This window comes from Morone saxatilis, unplaced genomic scaffold (genome assembly GCF_004916995.1).
Source record: "Morone saxatilis isolate NCDOM2014 unplaced genomic scaffold, NCSU_SB_2.0 Contig22, whole genome shotgun sequence".
In the NCBI taxonomy this organism is placed as follows: domain Eukaryota; kingdom Metazoa; phylum Chordata; class Actinopteri; family Moronidae; genus Morone; species Morone saxatilis.
The window spans coordinates 5,092,399-5,105,916 of NW_023339785.1; the positions used below are offsets into that span (position 1 = coordinate 5,092,399).

At 40.1% G+C, this 13,518-nt stretch overlaps 1 protein-coding gene across 1 annotated transcript in view; it reads left to right on the top strand.

The window, feature by feature from the left end:
- Positions 1 to 1,003: 1,003 nt before the first annotated feature.
- The window catches only part of npm1b (nucleophosmin 1b), a 17,286-nt gene continuing 4,771 nt past the window's right edge, over positions 1,004 to 13,518 (top strand). Inside the window, exons 1-10 of the mRNA XM_035669048.1 lie at positions 1,004 to 1,093; positions 1,430 to 1,512; positions 2,087 to 2,206; positions 2,470 to 2,563; positions 2,893 to 2,984; positions 3,334 to 3,392; positions 3,520 to 3,592; positions 7,846 to 7,944; positions 13,216 to 13,311; positions 13,403 to 13,477. Coding sequence (XP_035524941.1) covers positions 1,045 to 1,093; positions 1,430 to 1,512; positions 2,087 to 2,206; positions 2,470 to 2,563; positions 2,893 to 2,984; positions 3,334 to 3,392; positions 3,520 to 3,592; positions 7,846 to 7,944; positions 13,216 to 13,311; positions 13,403 to 13,477 — 840 coding nt within the window. The 5' untranslated portion in view covers positions 1,004 to 1,044. The remainder of the gene's footprint in view (positions 1,094 to 1,429; positions 1,513 to 2,086; positions 2,207 to 2,469; positions 2,564 to 2,892; positions 2,985 to 3,333; positions 3,393 to 3,519; positions 3,593 to 7,845; positions 7,945 to 13,215; positions 13,312 to 13,402; positions 13,478 to 13,518) is intronic.

Genomic DNA, 13,518 nt, shown 5'->3' on the forward strand with positions numbered 1-13,518 from the left:
GCAATTCCTTTGAGCAAAACAGTGACTACTACCCAGCTTTACTACTCTAATACTGAGAGTAAGGAATCCAGAGTCGCTAAAAATAAAGTGATTACAATAAAGGGATGGAGGAGAAGAAATAAAGGTTAAAGTTTAAAGCAATAGATTGCTTTGATGTTCTTGGTCTTTGAACAACATATATAATTAATCATCTCTTTTATGATACTAATTGTTAAACATAATATATGGTGATGGTTTAAATCAAAACAACAAAAAGAGGAATGTTTGTACACTTAAAATTTTATCAAACTTTTCCCCTAAAACTGTGCCATTGATTGATTTTGAGTGCAGTTTGTAAAGTTTCTGGGTTAATTTCTCTTCTCTGTAATATCTAAGAATGAAATGGCTCTCCATTTTATTATCAATATTTTTAACAACCACAGCAGGTTCTTCAAAGGCTGCAACTGCCCCCTGGGCTGGACTTTTAATTTCACTGGCCAAAGGCCTCTTTTATTTAGTCCAAACAGCACATTAAGCGATTCACACAGAGAATATCCCAATCTTACAGTAACATTAAAACTGTAATGTTTATTTGAGGAAACCATTAGAAGATACAAACAACTGCATACTTGATACTGCCATCTTGTTGTCTATCTTGATGAGTGTTACGAGCCTGCTTGCATATAGATTGGAGCAAACTACCATGTGTTATATCATTTACTGGTGTATGTATCTATATGTATCTATTTATATAGATAACAGATATAGAAACTGTAATATATGCAGATGATGCATAACCTGAAACGTTTTTGCTGTGATTATTATAGCCGTTGATATTTTTTCAGGTTTTCGTGTACATTATTTACCCGCTTGTTGAGCTCAATGTATATTACGACAGCTCCATCTAGTGTTCATTCATTAGAACGTTACGTTTCAATTGTCCCGCCCAGACTCCAATTCTATTGGCTTATTTGTTTTCAAACGTCAGTCGTGTTCTGCCTCCCCATTGGCCCGGTGATGTGTCCGTCACACCAGTTTACGGAAGTGTAACCACCCACTACAAAGATGGAGGACGATATCTCAGATTTGAGCAGACCACAAATGTACTTGTTTGGTGAGCTCGCTTGTTCTAACAAACCTAATATTTTTCGGTCGCACAATCAGTGTTACTACCACGTTATCATGCACAAATAGCCATTTAACATTTGTAGCCGGAGGAAGTTAGCTAAGCAGCTGGCTAACCTGCCTGTCCCTACTGGCGCCAATTCAGCTCTTTTGTTAGCTAACTGTTAGCCGAGCAAGCCATGAAGATAGCGGCACATAGCTGTATCAGAGTAACGTAAGAAAAAGTAAAAGCCCTGCATCTCAAACACTGGTGTATATGTGTATGTTGTTCAAGATAAGCGCGAGTATAACGTTGGTTACACGTTGCACGTATCGATTTTTCTAGGTTGCACCCTCAAATCGGACAAACGGGAGTTCAAAGTTGACGTAGACGACGATGATACGGAGCAACAGCTGTCACTCAAAGCAGTAAGGAAGACGCTTTCCATTGCACGTAGAGCAACTGTCTGGCCTGAATCATGCGGTCACAGTGGGGTCACAGTGGGGTCACACCTTAGTGTAGTTAGCCCTACTTCTGTTGAACATCTGTCTGTGTCGATTCGCTCAACTGGCATGACGTGAAAAGACATCTGGGTTGCCCACGCGTGACGTCGAAGATCCAGGACACAGATATGACTACTATATAAGACATGAAGTATCAACAGTCAACATTTACGTCATTAATATGAACTTTTTGACATATTTACTGGAACTATGTCCTGACAACTGCAGACCCCATTTAGAGCACTAAGGTAATCGTGACCTGACTCTTTGTTCCGATGTCCAGGTGACCGTGGTTATACATGCTTCTTTGGTAGTAATCAGGATTTCTCATAGTGACCTCTTTCAGTTCAGGGTGCTCCGATCAGGAATTTTTCAGACTGATCACTAGAAGCAGTATTTGCTGATACCAAAGGGTATCAGGAGCAGTGTTGGTGTGATGCCGCGAAGACAGACATGGAGGTGTTGTTGTATAGAGTCAGCTGCTGTGCTGCTGTTCCAGGTGTGTCTGGGAGCCGAGGCGGAGGATAAGTTCCACATGGTGGAAGTGGAGGGCCTCACTTATGATGGAAAAAGGACCAAAGTGCCACTGGTTGTCCTAAAACCGTCGGTCCTGCCCTCTGTGAGTGAACGCCATTGCTAACAGCATTTTGTGTTTTGCAAGTATTCAAAGGGCTCCTCTGTGACTGTACTCAATAATAAAGAACATGCATATCTGTCAGATACTATGTATAATCTATAATGTTGAGTTTTGTCAATTCTGTTCTTTTTTTTAACTACTAATAGGAAATGTGACGTGCCTTTTAGCCTCTTTTATGCTTCATAAAGTGACTCATTCATGCTCATTCGGCTAACAATTGTAATTGTCATCTTTTTCTTGTCCAGATGAGTTTAGGTGGATTTGAGATCACCCCTCCAGTTACCTTCCGTCTCCAGTCTGGCTCTGGACCAGTTCACATCAGCGGGCAGCATTTTGTTAGTGAGTGTTAAGGGAACAGTCTCCTTTTCTTCTTCTGGAAATGCAAACATAAACAGACAAAATACACCTCGGTTCATCGTATCATTGAATTTAGTACTTAATACTCCACACTATGTCAGTCAAACACAGCAAGTTATCTCTGCCTTCCCTGACAGAGAAGTTAATGAACCTCATTTTATCCACCCATGATACATAATATTTCCTTCATGTTCATTCAGACAAATATAAATATATCACTTGTTCTTCCCAGTAACGTTTAAAAATCCAGGTAAATCTAAAAAACATAATTCACCACTGTGTAGTTCCAGTAACCGGTGTTTGTTTTGTAGGTGTGAAAGATACAGAGGATGAAGAAGAGGAGAACAACTCGTCACCAGTGAAGCGGCCTGCCAGCCTGATGTCGGGGAAGAAGCCTCCATTGGTAGCTACCTCACTGTGTTCTTTGAATTAGTTTAGCTACAGAGCTGCCTTCAACTCTGAGGGAAAGTTATCCCAAAGAATTTAAACATTATTTTAGGTTGAGATGATAGCCCAATAAATAAGGTGTTTCTGAAGCAGTGCTGCTTATTTGCTTGGTGCGTGCCTACTAAACAAATCCAGAGGAAACACTGCATGTTGTCCCATTGAGTGAATGAGGTGAGATAACGTGCTATCACAATAATTCAACATTGACAGGGTATGTTGTTAGTTTGTCATCCAATACCAATACCCACTAAAGTCCTGACTGTTCTGGCCTTCTGTAAAACTACTATGATAAATTTCCTTTGTAGAAAAAACTGAAGATGGATTCTGACGATGATGAAGATGACAGCGATGAGGATGATGACGAGTATGTTTTTTTAATTCTGAATTGTTTCACTGCGTGCCTCAAATAACACCACATTCATCTTCCTAAAATTTGAGTCAAATAATATAAGGAATCATTTCAGTTAACGTGTTTTCTCTTCCTCGTGCAGTGATGATGAAGATGATGACAGTGATGAAAATGGTGTGAAGCCTCAGAAGAATGTGGGAAAAGAACTCAAGAAAGTAAGACTGGTGTGGGATTTTTTCTCTCTTACTTCCAAGGAGACGATTATCTGATCCCGATGTCTATGAAGCGATGTTAGCACTCCCCCTGGTGACTTTTGGGAAGGCGGTGAAAAAGTTAGTTTGGATCCCTGTAGCTGCCAGGGTAAGACTTTGAAAAGGCCAGTGGAGAAATAATAAAGGTGGACAAACATACCAACTTTTACCTGCCAGGATACGTTGTGCTTTCCATCATGCAGCCACTTGCATTATCACCAGTCTATGACTTACATGACACGGTGTAACCGCTACGACATTAAATTAGATTTTATTGAAACATGCCAACCTTGAGCTTCTGTGGAGCAATTTATCGATGGTTCATCTAGGCAGGTGAAACATTGTATAATAATACGAAGGCAGGCTGAAAGATTAGTTTCTGTCTTCGTTAAACAAAACATGCAGCCTTCACCTTTTTTATAATTTAAAGAGCATTTATTGTATTAGATTGTGTTTGAGTAAAGGTTTAATAGACTGAATTGATTAGGTTTTTGTCCTTTGAGATGTGTGTTTTCTTGAAGTTCTCTATAGTGTTTAATCTTACCTTCACCTTTGTAACTCCTTTGTTGCATCACTTCCATCGCTGTTCAAACCAAAGTAAATGCCCTCGTTGGCCACTGATTTGTACAGTAGATCATATTTGATTGGAGTGTTTCCAATCCCCTGTTGTCCACCAGGTGTCAGGGTAGCCAAGGGCTTGCACGTAACAGGAATTTCTCTGTGTTCCTGCAGTCTGCCTACTCCCCTTTTGTTTCTACCACATCATTTCAACTCCTGCAGACCGTATCCTAGCATTTCATTTCAGCAGGCCCTTCCCATTCCTGCACTCACTGACCGTCCACCTTTTTGTATGAGACACAACATAGAACTTTTTCATCCTGTTCGCTCATGTACCCACCTGTTTTCCACGAGTAAAACACAGGGTCTGTGTGGCGTAATGATCGGATTTCTCCTCTGTAATCTGCTTGAATTCTCACTGTCTCACCAACAAGACGGCACTGTGTTATCCTACACTCACACAAACACAAAGGTAAATATACACATTGCAGACATGTACACTTATATGTGCAAGTACACATGCATACTTGCAAAAATGCACCCTGCAAACATTGACAATATATATCTACAGTACATATGCAAGGAAGTACACACACACACACACACACACACACCATTTGTGGGAAACATCTCCCATTTTTTTGTAACACTGCATATCTTTGTCCCTCTGTCATCCCACTGTTAATATGATTGCTCCTTTTTATCGTCTCTCATGCCATTTCAGCTTTGCACCTGGCCGTTGCCTTTGAACACTTGTTTTGCGTGTTACCACAATCATTTGCAAGTGTGTGGGTGCATGTGTGTATCTGCCTCATTTTTAAGTCGGTGTCTGTTTGTGATTTCTTTTTCTTTCTATTTTTTTTTCAAACACGCTATCCCAGTGCAAACTGTGCCAGGCAAAAGATCAAAGCAGGGCAGATGCGCATACCTGCGACGTGAGCGTCGATCCTTGCCTCAGGGTCAGATGACAGCTGAGCATTTCTGTCACCTGTTGATTTATTCTGTTGTCTTCTCCAAATCCTCCACCTCCTATACCCCACAGCCCTCCACTCCATGACCTTAATCCTTTTTTCACCTTTCTTCTCTCCAGCTCCATGCCTATCTGGTCTCATTCTTTAATAATGAAGGCACAAAACTGGTGCTCAGAGCTGCTATTATTCTTTGATTGCTAATTCAGCAATATGTCAATTAAATTCTTTTCTTTTTTGTGGTATCTAACATCTTTATTGTTTTAAGCACCAGCCAACATGTGTCTGTAGCATTGAGTACAGACACAGATATGTAGTTATAGATATATTTGATCTAAACAGGAAATTGCTAAATTCAGGCTATATTTTAGACTGTCAGAGTTGTAGTATATATGTGTGCATATATACACTTTCAATCAAAGAGGCTCATTGGGCTCCTTGGCTACACTTTTTAGGTAGAACTTCCTGATGATCCAGGAACATGGAATTGGAGTTTGCAGCACTGAACATATCCGACTGTTCCAACACAAGACTGCAAAAACTTGCGTACAGCATTCATGGAGACTGCAAAGTCATGTTGCTTACTTCCTATTTAGTCTAAAAAATATAAGATATGGGCACACACTTCTACTTTGTGGTTTAAGCAAAGTGATTTGAATCATTGGCCAAAGACTGTTATAATAATAACAGAAAGGGGAGAGAAAAACCCAAGGAATTTATAACTCCTCATTTAAAAAATCTCAGTTGTTCTGAGTTCAAAATACCGATGACATACACGCAGGTGTATCTATGAAGGGCTGGACAAAGCACAATGCTTCTCTACTTGATTGAGTTCTGTCCTTTGTGTATTAATATCTTCTGATTTAAAAAAAAAAAAAAAAAGCATTGCAACCACTCTTAACAGCCTTACAGCATTTTGTCTTACCAGGCATCGCTCTAGGAACATAACATGTGTAATTGCCTTGTAGCAGTTATGTCAACACAGGCAATTACACTTCTAGCCCATTTCCAAGCTGAATACCAGTGATTGCAAGGAAAGGGTTGGCGCTCAGGAAATGCAGGTACTTGCCTCGGCTATTACAAGGTAATTACACAGGTGACTGAGAGCAATGGAAACCTGACGGGAAGGCCTCCAGTGTGGAGAGGAACAATGACAGGTTATTGGGGTACTAAGTATCTGATCAGTGACAAATTACCAAGTATGTCTAGACCTTCCTCTGTAATTTCATGTAGTGCTGGTGCTTGGAGATAATTTCAGTTTTGGTTCCATATCATCCCTGATTTGGTTGCAGTTGTGTTTTTGTAGATGGGCAAACCTTTTTGCTGAGTTACTTAATCGGAATAAAATTTATTAAATCTCCACATTAGGACTGCCACTACTTCTTTAGCTTTTATAATGATGTTATGCTGTTTTCCTTGTTGTTTCTTGTTGTCAGTTGTACATTTTTGTTTTCTTGGGTTAAAATGCTTTTAAAAATAGTCATGTGCAGCTTACAGGGCGGAGAGAAAACAACATGAGCACCTCATGGCAAAAGACTTTGAAGAAAATTAACCACAATTGCAAGCACTTCTACAAATGTGGTTCACATTATGTTACATGCCAATTATAATTTGTCAGCTATAAAAGAGGCTTGGCAATTAGCGCTTTGATATGGGAGTTTTCAAAACAACATGACACAACTACCAGAGCCCCTAAAGAGGCTTAGTTATTTTAATATCCACCATAATATATCAGGAGGAACAGCCTATAAGTCTTGCATTGCCAAAAACAACCACAACAGGAATATAATGAAATGATACAGTATAATGTGTTGTTAGAAACGGTAACTGCATTCTAAACTGAGCCGCCTTTGTAACAGTTTTTGCAGTTTTGTCATTTGGACACTTTTTCATGAAGCCCTAATAACATTTTCAGCTGCTTGTTGTTTCAGTATGACACCCCCTGCTGTCAACTCATTGTTTTTACTGTGATCAAATTTGATACATGATCAATTTAGTATATATTTTCTGATCTTTTTAAACAGACAGCAGAGACAGTTTTTTTTTCTTAGGATTGTGTCAGACCAAATCATTTGCTGCGTTGACAGCACCCCTCTTCCCATTCATTGGGGGGTGGGTCGTGCGTTTAGGCCACAGTGGTGGCTAGAAAAAACTCAGCAACCTGTGGTGTAGAAGTTGAAACAAATGGAAAAACACAACCCGACGTCACACTGTGGTGGCCAGTCCTGGGATCAGACAAGTCAAACTGCTCCGCAGTCAGCCTGAAATATCACTTTGCCAGTTTTGTTTATTTTTCTTTGGTTTATGTCCATTTGTTTAAGCGAGAGAGAGAGAAAGCTGTGGTCACTACAAAGAGCACCGGTAGAGAGAGAACCAGTCAATCAGAAGTAAAACATTATTTTCTGATGCTTTCACAGCGGTTACATCCTAAAAGCAAAAATAAACACATTCACACCCCTGTGCCCCCTCCCCACACACACGGCTACACAACCCTGTGGCAAATTGCAGCAATGCCTGATTACGTCTGCATCGACCTTTGTTCATTTTTTACTTTTTAACATATTCTATGAGAACTTCGGTAAAGCAGCCTGGTAAACTGAGCTGACTAAAGTCTACATGCTTCCTAAAAACATAGTGATGTCATACAGGGGATGTCACATTTATTAATTTTGGTTTGTGTTTCTTTCACAGAGCCTAGAGTCTTCAGCAAAGAAGCCCAACAAGACTCCGATGAAACAAAACGGCCCCGCAGGAAAACCATCAGGATCAGCGGTCAAAGCACAGATTAAGGTAGGAAAGCCTCTATTACTTGCTCATCTTTGTTTACATGTGGTTATTTAATTAATTGGTTAGCTGTCATTACACTGTAAGGGCCCCCTATTAGGATCAACTAAGAGCACTGTTTATTAGAAGGGCAACACAAGTTTACAAGTGCAACCTGTTTTTTAGGGGGTGGGGTATTTAGTTTTTCTTTGTTTCAAACAAAATCATGAGATGTTGTCATCAATGGCTGATATCTCAAAATGTATACATTGGCTAGACACAAAAAAACATGAATATAGAAAATACCAATGTTTTTAGTTTTTTTTTTATATCATTTTAAAATTTCTTTGGAAATAATGTAGGTAGTTTTGTGTAAATTGCCAGAACATTATCTGTTTATGTGATTAATTAGGACTGCAGTTATGCCACACTGTAAGCCAGCAACTCTAATGAAGGACGTCATGTCACTCTTAAAAGTATCCAAAAGATTGGTGGACAAAGAAAATAGGAATTTTGATTAAGAAGTGCATTTATCTACTGTGTCATTAAGAAGCAACTTTGATACAACTTGATTTGATATGATTTGTCACAATATGCACTGGAGAAGATAAATCAAGTCTCCACAGAATCTAAAACAGTGGAGAGCAACAAATGTAAAAGCTCCTTCTGTTTCGTAAACTCCCCACTAATTACAGTATGGCTAAATTAAAAACCTGATAAGATCTGCAAGCAAAATGCATTACACAATGTAGTGCATTTAAAAAAAGAAAGAAAAAAACTCTACAAACAACTTGACCTTTTGTGTTAAATTACTTCTGCCCAAACCTGAGCTTGAGAAGACACAAGGTGTCTATGACCAAGTATTGCATTTATTGGCATTCACAATTAAAGCATGCCAAAAAAAAAAGAGAAAAAAAAAAGAAAACTTGGAGCGCCATCCCATTCCGCTGCCAAGGAATGTGATAAATGCACATTGCAATTAGCACAACCTGATAGTTAATTTCTTGGATGGAATGTCTTGGACAGCCGCCTCTCAAAACTCAAAGCTTGAACTCTGCCTCTCTTTAAGCAAACACACCTGACCTCTAAACGGGTTTCCCGAGGCAAGGTTTAAGCCCGCGACCCCATGGCCTGACCCCACCGTCTTGTGTTGCAGCCGCCTTTGATGTCCACCCCCTCAACCCCCGTAGCACACACATCAGTGAATACAAATTGACATGCTTCTCTGTTGGTTTACAAAAAGCACAAAGCATGTTACTGTGATAAAAATGACCAGAAGAGGCATTATGTGTCGGAGGCATGCAAATTCTGGCTGCGTGTATGATAAAACATGGCTTAGGCACACCATCAAAATCACACCCAGTGCACATAAGAACATTGTCACTTCTTGTCTGACATATTGAAAGAACGCTGTGTAATCCTTATCATGTTAAACACTGAGCCACGGGCTTGCGAAATTCCTGAGGCGAGAAAGCGATTCCCCCCAGGGCTAGCGTTCTTGGTGTGTGGGAGAGTGCAGCTAATTCTGTAGTGGCCGTTGTCCAGACATAACACAGTGGCTCTTGAAATGCTCTGGGGGATTAGCCGATGGGCAGCTGAACCGCCGAAACCATCCCGCCAGTTTAACTCTCTGGCCCGTGGAGCTTCAACTGCCCCCATCCCCTCTCCACTTATACACAACAACTGTTCCCTCTCTACAACCTCTTCACACCCCTCACTTCCTGGACACACCTTCTCCCAATTGCTCTCATTACCAGCGTTTGATGTCTGGTGCAGCTTGCGCTTCCAGATGCCCCTGAGGAGCGAGGAAGCGGGCGTGGATGTCTGTTTTTTCTTTACTAAATGCAGGTGACTGGTCATTAGATTGGCTTGTCAGATCTGTTGCCAGTACCGCAGTTCTCACCTCTCACAGCCCAGCATGTAGCTGCACCTTCTTGCGTAACAGGCTCGACATGAGAACCAGCTAACTCGAGTTGTGCTGATCTGAAGTAACTTTATCTTGCAGCTGGTGTCTTTTGATTGATGGGATTGGAGAAGTTGATGCCTCGAAGCGCACGTCACAGTCGTAAAAGTTGTTAACCACTCCACTCAGGCTTATCCCAGAAGGGTGTGAGTCATTGTTTTAGCGACTGATTGACATGTGTTACAGCAGGTGCCTATCTTGTTAGCGTGTATTTACTTGACCTGTGAGTTTAAGGATGTTTGCTTCTAACTATACGGATTGGACATGTTGTGCTTGTAAAATGTCCAAAAGACCCAAAACCATTTACTGACATATAAATATATAAGTCGTAGCATTAGAGTCACAGTTCCCAGTGACCTGACGTTTTCCCCAGACAAGGGCCCCCAAGGCCCTCATTCCAGCGAAATGACAATTACCATCCCCGTACAGACCTGATGAGCAAAGGTGTCGCAACCATGTGTTTGCACTGGATTGAAGACAAGAGATTGCATCAAATGATAGCGTGCTTGTGATTAAGTTCCATGTCTCGTGGCATCTGTAATCAGTGTCTGGCCCAGATGAAAAAGCTTGCTGGCTTTGTGTGTTTATCAGCTGTTTCAGGTCCACAGCTGTCCTTTGGAAGTAGAGAGCTGCCCATAAATAATAAATACGCAGTGCATTTGTCTGGCCAGGAGCCAGCAGCGTATGTGCTCTTTTTTTTGGTAGTGTGGTATGTGTGCGTCAAGGTTTTCTTCATTTTATACCTTTTGATCTGTGTCATAAAATGCAGATCTCTTGGGGACAGGGACAGATAATTGCACTTTTCAAACTAGAGTAAGAATTTATTTTCTCAAGATCATTCCACCTGTTTTTAACCATTTCAAGTCTTACCCTGGTGTTGAAAGCCTCAAGTTGCTAAAGCTGTTTGAAGTATCAAATGGTAACACATGGCATTTGTTGATCACTTTTATACAAAGTACGGAGAATTAGTTCTGAATTTGAACCAGTTCCAATTGTATTAAAAGTGGGAAATTGTTAAGAAACCTGCTTTTTGATTCTGCTTATCCATTCCTGAATGCAGAAATCTGACCTACTGCACTTTTGCCTACATCTACATCATACCCAGGCTCAAGGCTATACACTGGTCTGAATCATACCATATACAATGTGGCATTCTTTTTTTTTTTCCGTTAACTGATAATAAGCTGCTTCTCATGACCGATACTGATAAGATAACCATTCATTTCACATTTTTGTATTTTAACACTTCTTAACCTGTAGTTTTTACACACTTGATGGCAAGATGTAGTGAGCAAAGAGGGATGATTTAATATTCCATTCCTCTGACCAAACCAAATCTATCTGATATCATGGTAGCACAACAATAATAAACAAGAGTTCTGACTCTTAAAATGTTCATTTAGTTCATCAAACCACTTCACAAACATACTTTGGCTTTCATAGAACATAGAGCCTGTCAATCGTTTTGCATAGGAATTCAAATAATACTGTAAATTTAACTATCCTGATAATTCAACAATAATATAAGTTTGCCATATATCTCTTAAATGGCTGGTTAAACAGCACAGTTTTTGCTTAGTGTCTAACATTAATTGGACCAATAAGAAGAAATCTCAATCAAAGTTGTAAATTAAAAACAATTACACCAAAGCCCACTTGCAACCAAACATGAATTCAGGTACTGGACAACTGTCCATTTGCTTGTGAAGTTTGGCTGTTGTTTTACTGTTGTTTGGCTTACAGGGTAAAATGTAGCTTTATACATGGCTTCCCTCCTCTTTCAAATGTGTCTCTGGCTATCAATGAAACCCTGCAATTTTACTGGATTCCACACTGGCTTTGCGTGTAGGGACAAGCTCTGTGGCTTGTGTAACATGCAGTCACAGCGTATGGCGTGTGTTTGTTGTGTCACATTCATATGCTTCTAATTTAGGACCTCTGGGGCCTCGAATGGCCAGGTCTGGACACACCTGTGGGTTCAGTGCTCAGGCTGCTCTCATCTCATATTCACAAACACAGGGGAATCTTCATATGTTCACCAAAACTGATTCATTTCAATTCAACTTCAGTTCAAAACAACTTTAGTATTCCACGAATGCAGTTTAAATTGGGGCATGGGACAGCAAAGAGACATGTACAGACAGTTGCAAGCAAAAGAGGTCTTTGGGATAATAGAAAATATTTTTTAAAAAAGATAATTGGTAAAAATAAAAATAGATAAGTATGGAAATAGTCCACATGGCAGAAAGATAGAGCACAGTATTGTATTGTCCTTCAGCTCCTTGTTCTCCAGTCAGATGGCTTTCAGAATGAACGATGCTCTGCACAGGTTGGTAGAGCACCTGGGGAGGCATATATTTGTTGACCTGCTTTTTCTCGTCAGCCAATACTCTACAAAGCACCCTTTTCTTAATTAAGCATGCCTTTGAGCTTTTTGGTCACCTATGGTTTGTTATTTGGGAAATAAAGCAACCATCTTAGAAGGAATTACACAATCAACACAGAATAGAACAGCTCCCATGTGGTTCAGTCAAAAAAAGCCTGTAGAGCCTCAATGCTCGATAGATTCCATGTTTTGACTGTCCTCACCTCTTTCTCTACACGCCTTTTACACACCTTTAAAACACAAGAACAGCACAGACTTGACAGGCCAATGTGCGCCACACGAACAGCGCCCCCCAGAAGTTCAAAAAAAGGGCTGTTGTGGCAGTATTGTTTTTAGTCTTGACCATTCATAAACATTAAACAAATGTGAAAGTCATTAAGTTGATTAGTCAGTAAATTATTGAGAAACAAGAACATTAGTTGCACTTTGACCTTTTCTTTTCTTCAGTCATTGGGATTTACCATCAGGGGAAAAACACATTTGACTAACAAAGTCTATTGCTCATTGGATAGTCGGGTCTTGCCCTCTCCTGCTTGCAAACAATAAAAACATAATTTGTACCTGATGTATTTGTTAAAAAAGATGGTGTAATTAGGCTAGAATTTGTTGTCCTTTCTGATGCTTTTATCTTCTTCCAGCTGGTTGCCCATGCCAAGCCTGTAAACACAGACCCAGACAAAATGGGTCATGATAGGGCTGTAGCCCAGACTGGCCTGTTGGTCAGCAAATGGATTCATTCATCACCAATACGTTAGAATTAGCCATTTTGTGTTGAGTTCAAATGAGAGCACAGAAAAATAAAAGGCAATAGCAAGTGCTGAACCTGAGTAAAAGAAGAAATATTATGGCATAATATGAAGTTATCTTTTTTTATCTACAACTCTGTAAATCTCTTTCTATTTGACATATCAATCAGTGTTTCTTATCTAGCTGATATATTTTCTTCTAGACACCTGCCCCAGGAAAAGACAAACCCCAGGCAGGCCCGTCTAAATCTCCCTCTCTGACTGAGATTAAGAGCAAGTTGTCAACGGCAGCCAAGGAGGTAAGGCTGTCATCCTCTTTTGCAAATTACCACTCTTAATTGAATGTCTGACGCATGGTTAAGCTGATGATTTAATGGCTTTTTTCATCAGGGAAAACCACTACCGAAGACCGAGCAGAAGTTTGAGAATTTCGTGAGGAGTTCTTTTAAAATCTCAGACAAAAAAGTAAGTAATCATAAGTCATTTGACATATATATATATATATA